The following is a 21224-nucleotide window of genomic DNA, read 5'->3' as shown; positions in this document are numbered from 1 at the left end:
GCGGCTGACTCACCAATAACGTCCGGCTGCCTCGCCCCACTTCCGGGGGGTGGCCTGTCGGCTCGCGGGGGTGGAGCAAGATGGCGGCAGTAACGGCGCTACCGGTCTCCCTCTCGGGCAGGTTTAAGGGGTCCGTCACGTCCTAGCGCGCTCGTTACCAGCAGCAGGGTGGGGGGCAGAAGGTACCTGAGGGGCTGGCTGATGTCCCTCCGGCTGGGAAGCGGCCGCTTTCTGACGTCGGGCACCTCAGCTGGGGCCTCTGGCCTAGCCGTGGGCGCCGGGCGGGGCCAGAGGCCGGGGGCAGCGCCAGAGTCGTGCCTTGGGCAGGCCGGTTTAGCCTAGGGCCGCGCCGCCTGGAGGCGGCGCTATGGGCACTGCAGTGCAAGTTCTGTGCTGCCGGCTCTGAGTTGCACGCGCAGCTGCGGGAGCCTGCGCCTCTTCGGGCCGGCTGCCACTTTGCGCCGGCCTTTCCTCGTCTAGCCCTCGTTTGCCGCAGCGCTTGTCCTGGCCTGTTACTGACTGGAATAGTTCCTGGGAAGCTATAAATTATGTTCCTGTTTTTCTGGTTCGCTGTTCAGTTTCGAGTTCCCGAGCGTGGGGCTTCGGCTGACGGAAGAGAAATCTTCAAATAAAAGTCTTAAGTTGGCTTCGAGCTCACTGTAGGGCTGGTCATGCTTGGCTCATTGTCCTCATCTATAAAGACAGTTTGGGGAAAACATGAATAAGGTGTATAATGGAGATCAAATAGTGTGCATTTTCTTGATACAAGTTACACTCAAACTTTTTTAAAAGTTTATGGTTTTAATTTTAATTTGACTTTGCATCTGGATAACTGAGCAGTGTCTAGAATTAACTGCAGCTTTTACTCTTGGCAGGGCCAGTTGTTTAGAATTTTCTTCACTGAAAAGACTGCTGGTTTTCTTCAAAAGTAGCCCTAAGAACCTGACCAGTTTGTGATATTTTTGTTTGTTTTTTATTCTTGCCCACTGCTTTAAAGGTACAGAAACTTCTATGAGATTATCCTGGTTTAACTGCAGCTGGCAACTGCCCCCCATACAGCTGTTTGGTCATTTCACCCCCTACCCCATTCCTGGTGGAATGAGGGAAAGAATTGGAAGGATAAAAGTGAGAAAACTTGTGGACTGAGATAAGAACTATTTAAGAATTGAAACAAATTAGTAATAATAATTATAATTAATTTTAAAATTGTAATGAAAAGGAAAGTGACAAAGATAAATAGAAGCAAATCAATTGAACAAATGAAAATAATTATTTCCAACTGACTGATACCCAGCCAGTGCCTGCGGATTGGCCCCACTGCCAACTTTCCCGCAAGTTATATGCTGAGCATGGTGTCATATGTTAGGAAACATCTCTGGTCAGTTTGGGTTAGCTGTCCCAGCTGTATTACCTCACAACTTGTGCACCTCACAGCCTACTCCCTGGCAGGGAAGTATGAGGAGCAGATAAGGCCTTCACTCTGTGTAAGCACTGATGAGCAATAGCTAAAGCATCCCTGAGCTATCAACGTGCACAAATCCAAAACACAGTGCCATGCTAACTAACATGAAGAAACTTAACTGTACCCCAGCCAAAACCAGCACGAAGGCCTTGCGTTTATTGAAACAAATAGAAGATATTTCTTCTCAACAACAAAAAACCTGATCTTTTCCATTTTAGATCCTTTGCATATTTTACAATTAAAGACAGACTGCCTCAGATCCTCACAAGAGTTATTGATACTCTGCATCGACATAAAAATGAATTTTTTGAAGAACACGGTGAGGTAAGAGTAAGGTCTTTTTGCCTGAGATAATTTTTTCCCCTCTAACTGCTGAGAACCCCTTCTCTACCTTGTTTCTACTGTTTTTTTGCTACAATCATTACTTGTCTGTCTTAATATTTTTATATCTCTTTTTTTCCCCTTTTCTCTTTTAGGTGTTTTTCATTAATTTTGTAACCTTTCTAACTCTTTTCTGATCTGTCTTCTGCAATTGCTTCACTTTCTCACACTTTTGTGTTGCTGCAGTGTTTAATAGACTGTAGTGACTTTTGAGCATGGCAATGTTTCAGTACTCTGTTCCCTTCTAATAAAGAAGACCAGTCTAAAAAGAAATCCCATTTGTAATTCATTTTAGAATCTTAGGTGTAAAATGAGTTTCATTCACCAAAATGTGTTTGGTGGGAATCAAGGTCTGATTTGCTGGCATTTAAGCCTTAGTTCTTTATCTTTCATGAAAATTTTATCTATGTCTCTACAGGAATAAATATTCAGAATAGAATGTTCTTCACTTGTTTCAGAAAGGTGTTGAAGTGGAGAAGAGAGCTATATCTTTCCTCTCCAAACTGCGTAATGAACTGCAAACAGACAAACCAGTGACCCCTTTAGAAGATGAGCTACCTGATGCTGCACTGTGGAACCAATATCTAGACTACCAACGAAATTTATCAAATGGAAATGGAGAACCAAGTTGGTTTCAGTCCCCTTGGTTGTATGTAGAGTGTTACATGTATCGAAGAATTCATGCAGCATTAGCACACAAGTAAGTGTTTGCTAGCTTGATATATTACTCTGCAAAATCTTATTCCTTTCCATTTTTATTTTAGGAGAACAGAAGACAACCAGGGAGTAAGGTAAAGGAAGATCTTGGGGTTTTACCATACTCCTTTCCCTTATCTTGCACTTCAGATTTAAAATGAATACTTCCTTTTCTCCCATGTAGCAGAATTTGAAGCTTATTAAGTCTTTTTATGATTTGGTTTCTGTGACTTGGGCCACATGAAAACTTTTAAGTGATTGTATAGCTTGACCTTCTTGCAGGCTAATGTTCATTGAGATACGAAAGTTATTTAGCACTTCTAAAAGGTTTGTTAGTCTACAATTATCTCTTAAGACATATGTTAGCCTAAAACACAAAATGTGAGAACCATTAATTATTTGGGCATTCTAACTTGTTTTGCTGCTCAAAATCTGAAGTTACCATTTGAAAACTGTTTCTTAGACCAGCAGACCCAGCATAAGCAGCCCTTGTTCATTTCACACCATTTTCTTAGTCACAGCAGTGTTTGCAGACCACACGTTGCATTAAATTTGGGAAGTGATCCTTAAAAATAATGTGGCAAGAAAAACTTCATGTACTACAAAGAAGTGCCAGTACAATGTAATCAGGTAGGAATTAACAGTTTTAAGTTCCCACTGCTCCATGCGTACTGGATTTGCTCTTACTATTACAGATCCACAAACACAGTAATTGGTCTCTTTCTACTGGTATATTACGTAATTTGGACTGTTGTAGCAAACGCTTAAAATATGAGATGGATCTGTTGGATTGCATAGAGAAAACTGAGCAGATACCTTTCATTAGTGAACTTTAAGCATATGTTTGGATGGAAGTTCAGTTGTTTGTCAAAAGATGGATGTATACATGTTTCATTATAAGTGCTATATTTCTTATATATTGCAAGAATTGAATTGTCTTCTTTAATTTTCTAACGTCCTAGTTAAAAGCTTTCATGGAAATAACTTCATATCACTGTAAGAGATTTTCATATGGGAAGTACACATCAACATGCTCAAATACACGTACACTTGGGCCAGCAATTCACTACATTAGTTCACTTGTATGTTACAGTTTTAATTCTCCATGTGTGAAGACTGGAATTCAAAGTAACCACTATATGTACAGTTTCCAAGATTGTTGTGACTGAATACTTGTTCACTTCCAAGCACACTTGCAGGACTATCAAGATGTCTTGTAAGCTGTCTGTTTCACCAAGATACAGTATCAGACTGTTATTGAGATGTATGAAAATCTACCATGCCAAATTAGAAGTGGAAAATATAATAGGGCCTGTAGTATGGCCTAAAAACAATGAGCTTTGAGCTTGCATGGCAGATGTGGCAAGTATGTTAAATATTTGTTCTTCTATTTCAGCCCACCTATTGACAACTTTGATGTATTTAAAGAAGGAAAGGCTCAAAATTTCTTTGAATCCCAAGAGGCTGTTATTGCCCTGTGCACTTACTTTCAGGAACTTCTTAAAAACATCAAGGATCTAGATGAAAGGCAACTTCAGGAGGAACTTTTTAAGCTACTGCAGGTAAACTAATAGTGCTTAATGTAAGAATTTAAAATGCCTGTGCTATGGAACAAGCAAAAACTTGAGGTTATAAAGAATCTGAACCTGATATGGAAATGAAAATGTAACTCTTCCATTTGTAAAAAAGCAGTGAAATCCTGACAGCCATACTGTATTGCTGCTACTCTAGAAATACTTCTATTAAATGTGTCATTTTTATTATACTGCTGGTCTTCATTGGGTATGTGAAAACCCAATTTCTTTCTCAAAAAAACAAGTATCTCTAGAACATTTAAAGTCAAGTTCCAGATGGCCTTTTATTAAATAGTGCGTTTTATTGAGACTGTACACATTTTTAGATTTCTTTGAAAAAGAAGTTTAGAAGTCAGTCTGGACCAGCAGTGGTTTAGAAGCTTTGTAACTTGGAAAATAAGGCCTTTGGGTAGAAAAAATACCACATGATTGCAAATAAGTCCATTAGCTGTCAACAGCTCACAACATGGATTTGATTAATCTTTATAAAGACCTCACTAGTGTGTACTTAAAATACAAGTTCTTACTTGGCAGTGTTCCCACTTATAATTTCTGGAATTACAGTATGGAGAATATTTGTGTTTCAAGGTTTGTGAACAGTGTGTTTACATTGATCTAAATCCTCATCTTTGTCACTTCTGATGCATATTTCTGATGCTACATAAATACAGAACATAGTTTGCTTTCTTCCACAAGATCTTGTTTGTATTAAGATTTCAGTACAAGAAGTTGAATTTTATTAAAGCTTGGAGGAAAATGTGGAGTTAGAGCCTTCGTGTCTCTAAAATAAAACCAACCAAACAAAATCTGTAGATTATGTGAAGTTTAGAGTGCAACTACCCTAAGACTTAGGAAATATTTTTGTTCTTCCCTCCTAGGTGTCCTTGTGGGGCAATAAGTGTGACCTTTCTTTTTCAGCTGGTGAAGACAGATCTCAGAAGTCCAGTCTTTTACAATCCCTGGAAGACATGATACCTTACATCTTAGTGAATGATATGGAAAAACTTTGGTCACTACTTGTAAACACCAAAAAAAGAAATACAGAAAAAAGTAATGTTAGGGTTGACATAATCCTGGATAATGCTGGGTTTGAACTTGTCAGTGATCTTGTGTTGGCTGATTTCCTGTTACTGTCAAAGCTAGCGGATGAAGTCCATTTTCATGGAAAAAGTATTCCATGGTATGTGTCAGATACCACAAGGCATGATTTTAACTGGACTATTAAACAACTGCAGTCGGCTAATCATATGTGGATGTCTAGATGTGGGATAAACTGGGAGGGCAATTTGAAAAAGGGAGTTTGGGTTTACTGTGATCACATGTTTTGGACTTTACCACATGACTTTTCCAGTATGGCTGAAGTTGCTCCTGACTTACATGCTGATCTACAGAAGTCAAACTTGCTTCTTTTCAAGGGTGATCTAAACTATAGAAAATTAACAGGAGATAGAAAATGGGAATATAGTGTTCCATTTCATCAAGCCTTGAACAGGTTTCATCCTGCTCCTCTTTGTAGTTTGAGAACACTCAAATCTGACACTCAGGTTGGCCTAAAACCTGGACAAGGTGAGCAAATTCAGGCTTCTGAACCTGAGTGGATGGTGAGTGGAAAATATGGGGTAGTTCAGTTTGATGCTGTTCTCTAGTCAAATGGTTCCTAATATTCTGAAACGGAGACTCAAGTCTGTTTTAACCACTTCCTCTGTTCCATGTTTGGTTTTAGCAAAGATTCTTTTTTGTTTGCACTTTTTCCTTCCAAGTGATTTGTTGGTTTTGTTCCACAAAAGATTTTAATTTTATGCAAAAGTTTGTAAACTGTCTTTGTATACATAAATCAGTTTGCATTTCAGTATATTTTGTTTTCCTAATATCCAATGTCATCAGTATGTTTTGTTTTCCTAATACCCAAAGTTGTCAGATGTTTAAGATGAACATTTAGTTGTCCATGATATTTTTTTCTTCATCTGTGAGTAAGTGAGTTTATGACTAACAAGTGAAAAATCTGCTTCAGAAACCGTTTCTTCAATCCTACATTAACATGTGTTTACATATTTCAGGATAATTTGTGCTCCACAGGCCATGCATTGCATGCAAGTGAATATTTTAGAGAATGCGCAAATTAACTCCAGATAGACTCATTGCAACCTGCTGCAGTATCATATTTTGTAACTTGAAAATTGAGATGACTTCCACCAAGACTTTATTGCATATATTGTTTTTCACTTCCTTCTTGTATCCATGGACAAAAAACTTCTGATGTTTTGAGTATAATTGGCTGTACCATATAAGTAGAGTTGTGGGGTGATACCTTGTAAATATTAATTTAGAATTTGAAAATTAAAATTTAATTTTAAAATACAAGTGAATGTTGCTAGCCAGTTTGCCTGTGGAGAGGAGTTGTCCCACTTGGTAGTAAGATTACTGGGAGAAAAGACAATCTCATTTTAAGAACATGGAAGATACTGTTTATCTAAGAACTTCTACCAAAGAAAAGCATACTCCACCACCCCCATCACCACTCCCCCAAAACAACCCAACCAATGTAATCAGTTACATTAATAAAGATTTTAGTTTTAATACAGATTTGAATTAAAGGTAACTTGTCAGCAGTGTGTGTGCTTCAGCACTGCTGCCTCTGTCCATTGTGATAAGTCTCTTTATTTGTCAAATGTATTTGTTACATTAAGAAGGATGCCATGGGGCATCCAAGAATTTTCATGGGGAAAATACAGCCTCAGCTGGACTGAGAAGTATGTGCTAGAGAAGCATATGCCACACAGGTAGCTGCTAACTGGAGTTGTTATATGCCTGTTTCTTCTGCTCTGGTCTCAATTACTCAGAAATTTGTGGGAAATTTAGGGATGTTTCAGTGGTTTATCAGAGTGAAAGGGGTTATCCATTTATAAAGGAAAATTAAAAACAGATTCTGTCAATTCTTAAAATACTTTCATGATTTGAAATAGAGCCATTGATAGGAGCCTGATGTGATGCCAGTGGAAACCACTGGTTTGTTAGACAATAGTGACAGAAACAGCCCTAGAGTCTGACTGGGTTATGCTCTTGTCTAGAACTGCTAAGATGGCATGAGCCTGCCCCTGGTAGCCAAGATGGCTGTTATAGATAACAAGAGCAGACAGTAGAGAAACCTCCTTTTCCATTTTATGTGTGTCTTACACAGGGAAAGGGAGGGCACAGAAGTGGTCTTATTTGAATACATTCTAGCAGTGGTGCTATGGCAAGGGAATTAGAATGACTGTGTGGTAGAAAGCATATTTAGAAAACTTTTCTTCAACTTAATGCTTAACTTAAGACAAGGATAGGCTTTGACAAGCCTGAAGAAGTGGAAGGGAGGAGATGGAGCAGTATTTTATACCTTCCAGGCTTTGAAAACGAAGCCAAATTCCTCGTCCTGTCAGAGAAATCACTGGTAAGGTATGTCTTGTGGAGAGAATCAGCTGCTGCTTGTCGTGTACATACAATAAAGATCTATAGTGGATAAATATGCTCCAGCTATTGGTGGCTTTATTTGTATTTGTGCTCTTACATATGAAAGAATATTAATATTTTGTAGTTGCAAGGTCAAGTATTCAAAAGTTAAGATGCTAGGATTTTTGGGAGGTGAAGTGATATTGTAGGTAGGGTTCTACTTCTGAGACCTAGGTTTAGTGTTCTCACCTCCTTTGCATCTCTGGTGTAGCACTGGCTTAGCACTCCTAGATGAATTCATGCTCATCTGTAGACACCTGATTGAACTGCATAAATTAGAAATCCAGCCCAGAGAGCTGAAGGTCAGGCTGCTGAAGATCTATGGCTGCAGAGAACTCATGAGGACTCCAGCTTTGGTGCTTTGACCAAATACTTAACGCGACATGATGAATCTGGGTGCTGGAGCCACAGTTTCTCATCTGTGAAAATGCTGTTGTTTCAAATGTTCTTTGAAGCAACAGCTTTGGATCAAGAACAGAGGGATGGGAGTTCTAGAATATGTGCAATGGAAACTTCCCACCTTGTTCACAAAGACAAAATGATTTGGGGCAGAAAGTGCTGACTTAATTTGCTGGAGAGGTTTGAAAGTGTGGACAAGAAAAGAAAGGATTTTTTCACTGTGAAGGCCACCCTTGAAGAGTAATTTGTCTCTTATGCATGCTGAGAAACTTGGTTTCATTTTTCACTGGTTATTAATCTGCGTCTCTGTGCCCAGATTACTTTCAAAATGTTGCCTCTGGTGATTTGCCATGCAGGTGAGTGAAAATGAATATTCTGAAGTTACATGATGAAATAGAATTCTACAAAATGCTAAATCACTTTGGAGATGCAGCAATTTTCATGCAGTGTTACAGAATCATCGTGTTGGAGATTGTTGCATTAATGTTTGTGAAGAAGTAATTTCATGGTAATTTCATGAGTACTATAAGGCATGTAATTCTTTGATAAGCATTGGAAAGCTAATGTAAGACATGATGTCATACTGAAAAAATAAAAGAAGACATAAATTATTCTGCAGTTTATTAAGTAAGCACTTTCCATCTTTTCCTCCTCACAAAGAGAAGCTTGTATGGTATACAGAGTTATGTAAGGGATGCACAGCTCTTACTTCCAAGTATTTATTTGCTAGATTTCTGTATCTAATTGCAAAGTGCAGACAGAACTGAATGTGCAGCAATTTTTCTGTCCATTGGCTGTATTTTTCCAGAATTTGTATTGATTCTATGAATTACAAAAAACCTAAACCAAACCAAAACAAAAAAACTGCTGTAATGCCATTGCTGTATTTGCCCATGCCACAGAGAAGTTGCGGAGACAGATAGTACTTTGATGAGGTGCTGCGGTCTGCTGGTGAGTTAGCTACAGTATTAACTCTGTAATACAGTATCATGAAATGGCAGCATGTGCCTACTGCATTTGGGTGGGATTTACTGCTGTACAACATGAAGCATATGTTATAACAGTAGCACATGCTATAATGTGGCATATTTTTTTTCCCTCAAGTACGCACAAAGTTACTTCTGTACACCTGTGTTACAAATGATTGCCCCAAATGCTTGTACAGTGTAACTTGGGAGGTACTGAATTCAACACCCAAATTCTGCACATTTTCATTTCATGTGCCATTTGAATATTTAGAGCAAAACCAAGGGCATTTTCACTAATTCTGAAGGCCACAAGAAGCCAATGACTTTTGACTCCTGGTTTTTTTATTTGACATTTTGAGCAACTTTTTTTGTAAATCACTTTTTGATAGGAATTATTTTCATTTGTGATGAACCATGGCAAAAAGTAATGTCACAGTAAATCACTTTTTGATAGGAATTATTTTCATTTGTGATGAACCATGGCAAAAAGTAATGTCACAGGCATAGTGCAAAACCAGTGCACACACCTGTGAATTACAGGTTGTGATAATACACAGAAGTGTACAAGAGCTTTTCCATACAGTTGGGGCATCTCAATGTTCATTCTGTGCTTGGCTGTCTGTGTTTCACAATATTTACAGGAAATTAAGCACTACTCTGACTTAAGCTCTGTTGGGTTTGCTTGAGATTTTTTTCATGGACCTGGGGAGAAAAAAAAAGAGTAATGTTAAGTATATATCTGCATGGTTAAGCAAGATGATTGTATTGTTTCTTTTAAAATCAGTTTAAAAACACAATGCCAAAAGATGCATTTTATGGTAGTGCTTTGGATTTTTAAAATTAATTAAAATCCTTAAAAACAAAATAATAAAAATAAGATCTTAACCTTTCATTAGCAGTTAATTGTTCCATTCTTAAGGATGGGTTTGGCTCTGAGGAAATTGTGAATTTTTTCTTTAAGAAAGTTAGGGACTTCTTTCCTAGATCAGGTCTGTTTACTACCATGTTGGTGCATCTGTACTTGCCACTCTTGCAGTGTTCTTGGATGCCCCAGCAAGCTTTGTTTTTGTTTTTGTTTGTTTAAAGTCTGTCACTTATTTTATGTTGCTATGTTAGTTTTCTTTTTATTAAGTTGTCATAAGTCTGAAACAGATTTGCTAGCAAAATACAGATACTGATATAGAAATACCATTTTAGCCACTATGCATTTGTGTCACTTGCTAGGCAATCTCTGGTTCAAGTGTCCAGAAACACTAAGCTGTTGTGGTATTCGAAGAATTCCTCTCCATCCATCCATATATCCCACAAGATACAAAGGATGTCTCTTTCATTTGAATGAGGGGAACACTTTCCACACCATCATGTGACTCTTAGCTTTGAAATTATTCTGATACACCCATTGTCATTTACTTACCAAAAAAACCAGTGGGGAGCAGGTATTTTGGAATCTGCAGAAATATCTCAGTTGTCAAATTTTGGGGTGCACTGGCTACTGGAATTGGGTTTCATATCCACGATCAGTTTTAGCCTCCTTCATCAATACTGAGCTCTTTCATGGAAGGGAAAATATAATTACTGATTTTTAAATTATTTTCTGATTTAAGAAATACAGTGACTTTATTATGATGTATACTCAAGAGATTCTGCATCATTCTTTGTTCAGAAAGGCTAAAAGCACCCTGCCTTTATATTTTATGTAACATAAGAATCTTACTCATGAAAATGACTTTGAAATTACTCTTAAGTAAAAATCCTGAAGTAACCATTGCTAAATGGTTATTTCCTGCCCCTGTTAAGGAAAAAGAAATGTGGAGTCCTTCTGAGAACTCTGCCTGTAGTATTTAACAAACTAACACATTTTAAAGTGTGAGATCCTTTAATAAGGTGCCTTTTCTCTTAGTGAAATGGCTTGAAGAATCAGTACTGTGCCCTGTCAAACTGCTCCATTCTTTTTCAGAGTTAAATGAAATTTCTGCTTTTCTTTTTTCCCTCATTTGTTGTTGCTCTCACTAGAGTTCATCAGATTCACTGTTGTTTGGGGATTTTTTTGGTTTGTTTTTTAATCCAAATAACTTTATAGATCTACAGAAAGATACAGCTGTATAAGTATGCTCTCTCTCCACCACCAGTGTAGAAGTGGTTGAAGTATAGCTCTTGAACCAGCTGTGGCACTGCAGGACTAGCAATGGAGAAGAGCACATGCTGGAGGAAGTTAGCACAAAGTTTCACAATCATTTAATCCTGCATCCGCATGCTGCTCCCTATAGTTGGATGGATTAGGCTGGTTTTGTTTTTTCTTTTTTTTTGTGTCCAAATTTGCAGAGGACATTAAAACTTGTGCCAGAGTTATGCTAATTTTCTGTAAGATCACCAGTACAAATTTAACCTGTCAGAAATATTTAATAGATTTCAGTTGCAGAATGAGTTTATGCTGGGTTACCATTTTGCACCATGCAGCAGTAGCAGCTTAGATCCACCACTTTGAAAAGTATAAAAACTTTTGTTTGGTCTGCCTAGCAGCAGCATAGTATCTCAGGTACCTCACAGAACAGTCGCAGACAGAAGAGACTTTGTATTAATCACGGTCTGTACCACTTTGGGATAATCTTTTGCTGAGGAACTGATGCAGTTCTTCTGGGAACTAGGGATTGTTTGTATGGGGAGAGCCTGGACACACAGTTCCCCTCTGGCCAAGGTCTTCTGCTCTGTCTGCATTCTCACCTGTCTCCTTTTGAGAGTTAGCACCCTAGGACACCTAGAAAAACTAGGGTCCCTCCCTCCAGGCAGCAGTCTCTGGATTCAGGGGATGTCTCCCTGCAGATAGATGCCTGCAACATATGTTGCTGTCTGCACCCCCATCTGCTTTGCCAACACTGGGTAATTTTGACTCAGAAACGCCCTTCTCATGTGGCTCCTCTACTACAGCAGTAGTAAGAGCATTTGCGTAGGCAGTTTGCAAGAACAATGGTTTTCATAATACATTTTTATACTTCCTATGCCATCCTATGTTGCTGTTAGCTCCCACTTTGCCCATGAGAATAAACTAGAAACATGCCACCAGGATGCTGTCATCACCTTGCACACTGAAGGGATTGTGTCTTTCCCTAGGCATATCCCGAGATGGAGGCTGGTGGTTGCCACCACTCAAGATCCCTGTGCTGCACAACCTCAGCCCTGTAAAGAATTTCCATTTCCTCTAATCTGTGCCCAGCACTGCTTCCTCACATTTAATGATTTTTCTTCCTTCCTTCAGGAGTTTAGTGTTGGGTTCCAGCTGATGTATGGCATTGTCTAGCTCTGTGCTTTAAGCAATGAAGCATTTTAAATAGGGTGATGACCCACAGTAGCTCCCTTCTGGTTGCACAGTGGTCTTCTCTGTCCTTGGCAGCAGCAGTAAAATGACATCAGGCACACAAAGAGGAAGACAAAAAAAACCTTAAACAACCAAACAAAGTGCAACACAGTATTATGCATAGCTTTTTCATTTTGTTCCCTGGAAAATACGAGTAAGTCAGTGTTCCTAGGAAAGGTGAGATGCTTTTTGACCTTTGAATGAGTAGAAAAATGGTGCAAGGAGGGCCACAGAAATCATCAGAGGGCTGGAACACCTGTCCTATGAAGAAAGGCTGAGATTTGAGGCTTTCAGCCTGGAAGAGAGAAGGCTCCAGGGAGAACTTACTGCAGCCATTCATTACTTTAAGGGGAGATGAGAGGGGGAAACAGTATTTTTTTAGCAAGGGGTACAAGGAGTAACAGTTTTAGCTAAAAGAGGGTAGATCTAGGCTAGATACAAGGAAGTTGTTTTTTTTTTTTACAGTGAGGGTGATGAAACATCAGAGAGGTAGTCCATGTCCCATCCCTAGAAATCCCTGGTCTGGTTAGACCAGACTCTGAGCAACCTGATCTAGTGAAGGATGTCCCTGCTAATTGCAGGGGGGGTGTACCACAAACCCTTAAAGGCCCCTTCCAAGCTAAATCTTTCTATGATTCTACAGAGATCACTCTGTCCCCAGAGACACTGGGGCAAGCCTAATTAAGCAGCTCCCACAGATACACCCAAAGGTTTAATTTTACTTTACTGCTAGCTTCAGTTCTCTTCCCATGTTTATTTCCTTTATTTGGAAGGCAATTGAGGAGAGGAAGTCCCTTTCAGCTGGAGGTATTTTAGCAATGATCAAGGCAGGCTGTTTTCCCTAGGCTGTAGGACTATGCTTATTTCACAGGCCCTGGGAGGAGAGAAGGTAACACCACCTAAGGGCGTGCTGCTGTTCACATTTAATCTGCTCTGCTTGCCTCTGTTTTGACTTTTCTGAGGAAAATGTTGAAATAATTTCCAAGTCTGTAAAGGTTTGTTGTGTAATGTCTATTTGAAGTGGGGAAAAAAAAAAGTTGATGTGAGCATCCCTTTATAGAGTGTTCACCTTCAGACACCTGAGTGCGGCGTGTCCCATTCGATAGCCAGGGGACTGTACTGCGACCCCCTCGGCCCGCACGCCCTGGCTCCGCCGCCCGGTGCAGAGGAGGGCGCAGGCCGCGCCGTCCGCCTGGCGTTGCCAAGGGGACGGCAGCACGCCGGCGGCTGCCATGAGCGGCTCCGGAGCTGGCAGTGGTGGGCCCCGTGGGGCTTCCGCTGCCCCTCGGCTGGCTGACAGGGGCAGTAGAGCCACAGCGGCGGAGGTATCGCGTCGCTGGGCGCTGGAGAGCGGCCAGGCCCCGCGTGGGTTGAAGTGGTGTCTGCGGGTGTAAGGCCGCGGCCCGCCGTGGCGCCGCGTCCCTGGGGATGAACGGGGGGAAAGGCAGCTCGGGGATGCGGCCTCGGCGGTTGAGCCTGGCGCGCTGCCGTCTGCTGGGCCACTGCAAGGCACCCGCGGGGTCTCCTGAGAGCTCCCGAAGTTGGCGTGCCTCGCTGTAAGGCACAAGAGTAAAGCGGGGCGGTAATGAAGGGGCGCACGGGAAGACAGAAAGGGTGGAGATCTATTTTTTGTTTCCTTTTGTTTTGTTTGGGTTTTTGGTTGGGTTTTTGGTTGAGTTTTGTTTGTTGCTTTTATAGTCCCCCTAATAGAGAACACAGCCCTGATTTTGGAAAAATCTCCCCCGCGGCAGCTTTCTGTCGTTTCTTTCCGTGGAAGGTGACTGGCATTGATGCCGATTGTAACTCCCCTTGCAATCTGTTGAAGTTTAAATTTAATTTTGCGTTTAGAAAAAAAATCCACAAACACAAAACTAAACCCAAACAGCAACTGCAGGCATAAGGCAGTACACTTAAGTGCTTCAGTTGTGGCTCCATGAACTTCAGCTGATTGTTATAGCTTATCTTTACAAATTCAAGGACGATTTTTTTTTTTTCTTATTAAGTGTTGCAGAAGGGAGTGTCTTTCATAGAGTAGGAATTTATAGTTATCTAAGATTTTCTTTGTATTCTTTCTTTGGAACTGGTTTACTAGCTTTGATGTGTATTTAAAGGAGACGTTCGGGGACATTACTTAGAAGGATCAAACCCCTTTTGTAATAAAGGTGTACTACTGAAATTTTGTAACAGTTTAATATTCTAAAGGATAAACAATTTATTAGCATATGAACAGCTCAGTATCTCCTTAATAGTTGACCATCAATTTTCTAATTATGCTATGTTGTTCTGAGACAAAAAATACAGAATTTTGGTGATTTGTCACTGCAAAATCAACTGCCATGATATTAAATACAACTGATTTGACCCAATTACAAATTTTATGTTAGCACTGCTTACAGAGTAACCTTTTCCACATTCCTATTGACCTGAAGTCTAATAGTTTGTGAATGCTACTTCCATGACTCAGAAGCACATTAGAAACCATTTGCATTTACAAAATAGTGGTTACAGATGGTAAATCAAACTACATCACCAATCAATTTTAATTGTGTATGTACCAACACACTTACATCTAAAAAGTGCACTTCATTGACTGCAGTGTAGTAGAAAAATGTCAAGTGTTGGCATTGCATGAAGGTCCATTTTTAAAAATCTCATTTAAGCTATTATTCAACTCTATTCAGCACTGGTGAAGTAAAAAAAAAGTTGAACAGGAAGGGTTTTGCAAAAATCTCTGCATAAGCATTTAATTTTGTCACATTTTCTCTTAAATTTTGTCTTAGCAATTACCCTCTTTATTACTTTGAGACTAAACATGGTGTCTCTTTATTATTAATTTTGGTAAAAACTGTAAGACAAAATGTCAGGAAGACCCCATTTTTTAAATTTAGGCATGCAAGCAAAGGAAAAAGTAAACAAAATATGTTAAGTAGCATTTTCAGTAGGTGATGTGTCTGTAATTGCCTTGAGATGACTGCTTTCATCATATTAAAGACATTTGCTCTGTTTAGATGCAGTCACCTCATCCTGAGAGTAAAATGAAAGATTAAAATGCTTTAACTGCTGCTTGTAGTAGTAAAGGGTAAGGTCAAAATTTTAATTGTTATGACACTTTAATTCAGGCCCATTAATCAAGCTTGAAATTGGCCTTGTCAGTCGATGAACTACAAGAGGGTGATTTTTATCTTTTGGTAATACCTTTCAATGATTACTGTGAAGGGAGGAGGGTAGAGCTAAGCAGTACCCTCCTAAAAGGAATTTAGAAAATCTCTGGTAATTTATTTGAGGTATTGGGAATGTTTTGCTTAGTTTTACATGTTTCTGAAACATTACACTAATGCCTAAAAACTCCACAGGCACAGAGCAGCGACAAAATAAGTTTTCAAAACTGCACACACCAGCTGCAAGCAGTAAGTTTGGCCTAGTTACAGGCAAAAATCAGAGAGGGATAAGAGGACTTCAGGCAGGAAGCGGTCAAAAGTAATTGGGTATTTCTGACACTTTAAAACGTGAAAGAGAAACTGATGAAACTGAAATGCTTTTAAAATATTACTTGCAAATTTTGATTTAGGTTAATGAAGCATTATCAATGGAAACATTTGAGATCTCTGATAGGCAAATTGTACAAAGGATTATCTAGAAAAAAAAGTCAACTTTACACAAAATATACAAGCAAGATGGTTAATCTGTAAACAGCTTCCTCCTTCACTTCTGCCCCCCAAATGGATCTGACTCGTTTTAGTCTGTTTTCACATGTGTTAACAAACTTTGACTCTCTGTGTAATAGTGACTCACCTTTCTCACACTTACTGATGTGCTGGCTGGCTAGCTGCTTCTACCAAAAAAAAATCTGTTGAGTGCTACCTCTTTTCCATCTGACTAGGAAATGAATCTCTAAAACCTGTTTAGTGCCCAATTTTCCTATGAGTTATATAAGTTATAGATATTAAAAATAAAATATTTGCTTTTTCAGCCCATAGACAATGAATTCCTCTTGATCCCCATTATCCTGCAGGGCACCTTAGCCTCCCATAGGTCCATTGGCAAATTTGGGGACTAACATTTCCTTGTGATGTCTTTGGGAAATAAACTCTATGTGGAAACTTCTCAATTGCACATTCTTCCCACTACTTGGATGTCATCTTTGCAGCAAATAATAACTGTGGTGCTGCATCATATTTTCAGAAAGTAGAACAATTTTTGTGCATGTATATATACACCTATGTCTTAGGAGAAGCTGTTACAGATTCAGGATATCTCATTTGTTTGTTTTCAGAATATGAAGTGTTAGGACACTAGGCCCACTGAGTCCAAGCAGTGTAATAAGTCCTGTCTAGACATGTAGGTGAAAAGGACATGCTAGTTCCCTTAACACCTGGAAAGTTCAGTTCCATTAAAATCATGTGCTTATTGCTCAGATTATTATTATGTTTTAAAATCTTTATCGGAAGAGATGCAGGGTAAATAAAAATAAATAAATAAAAACAAATAAAAACAAAAGCACTGGCAAAAGGAAGTAGTCACTGCACAAAGTCTCAGTGTGTAGCTGAACTACTGAACGTAACCCAAAGAAGTCACAGTTAAAATGGCTATTTTAGTTAGATGTGTGTTTCAGTATTGTGGAGGCCACCAACGATCATAGACTCTTAGATAAAGTGTTCTGCTTTTATGCCCTACTTTGGTGATGTTAGCCAATAACAATTTAATGAAGCAGGTTTATGAAAAAATAATGGCACATGTTATCATATTTAAAATCTATTTAATTTTCAACTTCTTCCTCCTTCCCCACACTTGTTCGGTAGACATGAAGGGAGAACAGACTCAACAAAGTTTGTGCACCATTATTTTAGGTATGCCAACCCAATGTGCCTTGTAAACTGGAGTAAGAAATCCCTGCCCTGAGTAGCGTGGGCATGAGGCAGTACATTGGCATATCATTGGTATTCATCAGTGCCTAAGTGCTTACTGAGGGCTTTCTGTTTTGATAGAGATTAAAAAAAAATTGGGAAGCGACCTGTGTGTGTGGCAGGGGGGCAGTAGAAGTGGTAGCAGCATTTCCCAGAGCTGAAATAAGAAATGTGTCATGAAATAAAATGGGAGCTGACAAAAAGCAGAATGGGAGTGAGTGACTTGAAACGTAGGCCAGTTTTGATATGGTGAAGTATAAAACTACTGAATGGTGTTGAAAGTTATTTTGTTTCTGTTGAAGTTTCTCAACTACAGGCTGGATTCCAGGGAAGCGAAAGGGGTTATTTGGTAAAAAATTAAAACAAGAGGTCATTGTTGTTACTGTGGGGTTTTATGTTGTTAATTTTCTAAAGAACACCTATTACTAATAAAGCAAAGGGTTCAAATAGACATTACTCCTAAATATTGTAAATATAAGTTTAGCTTCTGTTTAGTATTTGAAATTAAGTAAAAACTTAGTTTTCTTGCAAGTGTGTGGAAAGGGACCAAACAAGTTAATAAAGTGAATAGGAGAACCACCCAAAAGCTAGGCTGTTTAAAGCTGACTGAGTGGCATTAAGGCTTCTTCTGCCTGTTTTAATGTGTCATTCACTCTATTCTCTTAACAGTAATCAATATAAAGTACATAGCACTCATGAGATGTTACAAATCTGAAATTTTCCAGAGGTATAAATGTGCCACATCTGCATAACAAATTTTACTCCTATTATAGAGTCATGCCTAATTATTGCATTGTTACAGGTATGGTTAATGGTCAGACTTGTGAATGGCTGCTAGCAAAACATAGAAAACTATTCACTTAAATATTATGGCATTTACATTTCCTGCCAAAGGTATGATAGTCATACCAGTTTCCCTAGCATGGTGTTGCCATGTATGATTAGCCTCAAGTTTACTAAGGCACTGGAGGATGCAAAAATCTGTTTCTGTAAACGTCACTAAGACTTTAAATGAGTGAAATGGTAATTCCCATTGACTTTTACACCTGATTTCATTTAAACCTCTTTTAAATCCCTCTGGATATATGCCTGCATGCTTAAAGTCATAATTTTAAAATCTAGATTTGTGTGATAAATGTAGGTTTCAGAAGTTCCAGCTGTGGAAGGTTTTCTTGTGTAGATTATTGTTTCTGAACAGGGAGCTTCTTTCTATAGCTATGCTCTGAAAGGTTTTTATTTCTTCAGTTTTGAAGTTATCCTTTTTTTCTGTAGAGTCAAAGTGGTTGTGTTTGTCCAGGGAAGAAAAAAGAAAACATACATCAATATGGTAATATAAATATAAAACATACACACTGTTATTCTTTGCAAGCCCCATCCATGGTTTTGGAGGCCTGATGTATTACAGAATGAAAAAAAAAAAACCACAAACCCAAAAAAACTACCACTCTACTACATCAAAGATTTTCATGCAGTTTTACAGTGTGAAACAGGTGCAATAAAGCAGAAAAGAAGACAAAGTAGCAGAGATGGTACATGCTTTCCCCTCACTCCCTCAGTATAGTGATAAAGTACTGAGAAAATTAGCAGCCCTTTTATCTCAGAGATTGTGTGGTGTGTTGTACATGGCTGTGAGCTGTACTATGTGTATCAGTTTGGCTCGGTGAGAGTGGCAACTCCTTTTTGAAAGAGCATAGCTGAGTATGTTTGAGGGAGATTAATGTGATTAAACTTGATGAATCTAATCCAGTGTGTACTAGTGGAGTGAAGAAAGATTAAAGAGTGGACAATGTTGCAGAAACTGATCTGAGGTAATTTATCTTCTGCTACAGTCCATACTGGCAGTTATGCTTTATTCCCTTGGGATTTTCTGTGTGTTTCTTGATAGAGGCTTATTTTACTAGATCTTCACCTATTAGAAAGTTGTTCATTATTTTTTTATTCAGAATAAGCAGGAGCTGAATTTGTAATTTATCTTGCCCTGGAAAACAGTGCTGATGTAAGAGAGCACAAAGGAAAGGCATCTTGTGTGAATCTCCATTGGAATATCTTTTTTCAACTGAAGTCATTAACTGGAGGAGATCTGGATTTTGTGATGTGTGTCCAAATGCACCAGGATTGCAGTTTTGTTTGTTCTGCATGGGAGCTGATGGAATAAAAATTTCATATTCTGTCCTTTGTCATGTGTGCTCCTGGCATCACCTAAGCAGAGTCTTGTTCTGAAGATGCTAATTTTCATCATTTTGTAGTCACTATTGATTGAAAAAAATGTTCCATCTAATAAAACTCATATCTTGGCTTCAGATCTGAGTTTTCGTATTGAAAGACAGGTAACAAAGGTGAAGAAATCCATTGCATTTCTGCTCTATGGTAGGAGAGTAAAACCACAGAAGACTGAGAAACCTTACTACAGTCTAAAAGTAATAGCTAGAAGTTGTACGAGTATAGCAAAGGAGACTGTAGTAGAAGTGCAGAACCAGTGGTTGCTGCCTATCAGAAGAGCTTGGAAAAGGGTGAAAGGAAGTCACTGTGGTGATTGCTGGGATGAGGAAGCATCACTCAGAAAGCTGAAGTTGCGTCGAAGTGATGGAGTTCAAGAGGAGCTTTAGTCTTGGCAGATTGGGTGATAGGTTGGACTTGATGATCTCTGAGGTCTTTTCCAACATTGTTGATCCTATGATTCTATGATTCAATGATTAGAAATAAAAGCGAACAAATGGGTGAGCCAAAAAGTGACTTTGAGGAGGAGGTCAGAGTGTCTGAGCAGGAATGGACTCTTCAACTTGGTAGTGAGACTGTGGAAGTGAAATGTGCTAGAAATCTGCAAAATGGTGAGTGGCACAGAGATCAATAGCCATTGCATGTTGGCTTTTTTTTTTTTTTGCCATTTCTTCCAAAATAAAAATGAGAGGGTGTGAAATGTAACTGAGGTCTAAAAGCCAAAGTGACTCTTTGTATAAGAGACACCTGGGGAGTTCCTTTAGATTAAAGATTGTGAGGTGAAGGAGTGACTGGATACCTTTGTAGAGGGAGGGACCTTTTGAATGTTGCTAAATACATAGAAGCTGCAGCTCAACTGAGAATGAGATGTGCATAATTAGGAAGAAGACAGGAGAGTTAGTACTCTCCAGCTCTAGGAATAACATATTTAGAGTAAATTCCCTTGAGTAGCTTCATCAAGCCAAGCACTGAAGCAAAAATGTTCCAAAAATGCAATATCTAATGGTTTTGTTCATATGCTCTTTTCTCAGGAATCTCATGATCATGTTCTTTTGGATGTTCCTGTCACTAGAGAGCAGATGAATCACTATCGAGCTGCAGCCGAAACTGCTCAAAGTGAGCTTGCAGCACTTTCAGTGAAGTATGATTGTGCTTGGTCAGAGGTACATTTATAAATATTTCCAATCCTTCCCCAAATTTAAGGATTCTCTAGTCTCTTTCTGCAGAGAGCAGGAAGCTGGAAAAAAGTCCTAAATTTGATGCTTTTGATACAGAACTTTTGTTTCTTGTAACATTCCTCTTTTTAGAATTTCTGTGCAATTTTTACTTGCTTGCTTCTGTGTTCAATAACTGATTATGAGTTTGTATTTGAAAGATTTAAAGTAATCTAGCTTTTTATCATCATTCTCTGAATGCAATCTTTTAAAATTAAACCTGAAATTTAATACTTCTAAATAGTGATTATATAAAAGTTCTGATAATGTTCTCATGTGGTTCATGGTGAGTTAACTGTCCATCCTCACCCACTTCTCCACTTTATTCAAGCTGCAGCTCCCCAGATTTGTTTTGCTTTCACCACCCAGCAAAGATATGTTTGAGCTAATAAGGTTGAGTGTAACATCTCAGGAGGGAGGATTTACTAGAGTTTCTGTATTTTCGCATGTAAATTTTTTTAACATACTACTGAGTAGAGTTGATCCAATTCATCAATGTAGCCAGCAGTCAGCTTTAAGATGGGATAAAGTTTGTGTTTAGGAGACATAAAATGCTTGTATTTATGTACAT

At 38.9% G+C, this 21224-nt stretch overlaps 1 protein-coding gene across 2 annotated transcripts in view; it reads left to right on the top strand.

Moving 5' to 3' along the window:
- Positions 1–80: 80 nt before the first annotated feature.
- ARMT1 (acidic residue methyltransferase 1) overlaps positions 81–21224 on the top strand; it is a 55884-nt gene continuing 34740 nt past the window's right edge. Inside the window, exons 1-5 of one of the 2 annotated variants that reach the window (XM_054396529.1) lie at positions 81–130; positions 1681–1786; positions 2302–2543; positions 3936–4101; positions 4992–5783. In XM_054396529.1, coding sequence (XP_054252504.1) covers positions 81–130; positions 1681–1786; positions 2302–2543; positions 3936–4101; positions 4992–5759 — 1332 coding nt within the window. In that variant the 3' untranslated portion in view covers positions 5760–5783. Of the gene's footprint in view, positions 131–1680; positions 1787–2301; positions 2544–3935; positions 4102–4991; positions 5784–20470; positions 20603–21224 lie in introns of those variants that run through there. The other variant, XM_054396521.1, reaches the window with a different exon arrangement.

This window comes from Indicator indicator, chromosome 2, assembly GCF_027791375.1.
Source record: "Indicator indicator isolate 239-I01 chromosome 2, UM_Iind_1.1, whole genome shotgun sequence".
Taxonomy (NCBI): domain Eukaryota; kingdom Metazoa; phylum Chordata; class Aves; order Piciformes; family Indicatoridae; genus Indicator; species Indicator indicator.
This window is presented reverse-complemented; position numbering and strand designations above follow the sequence as displayed.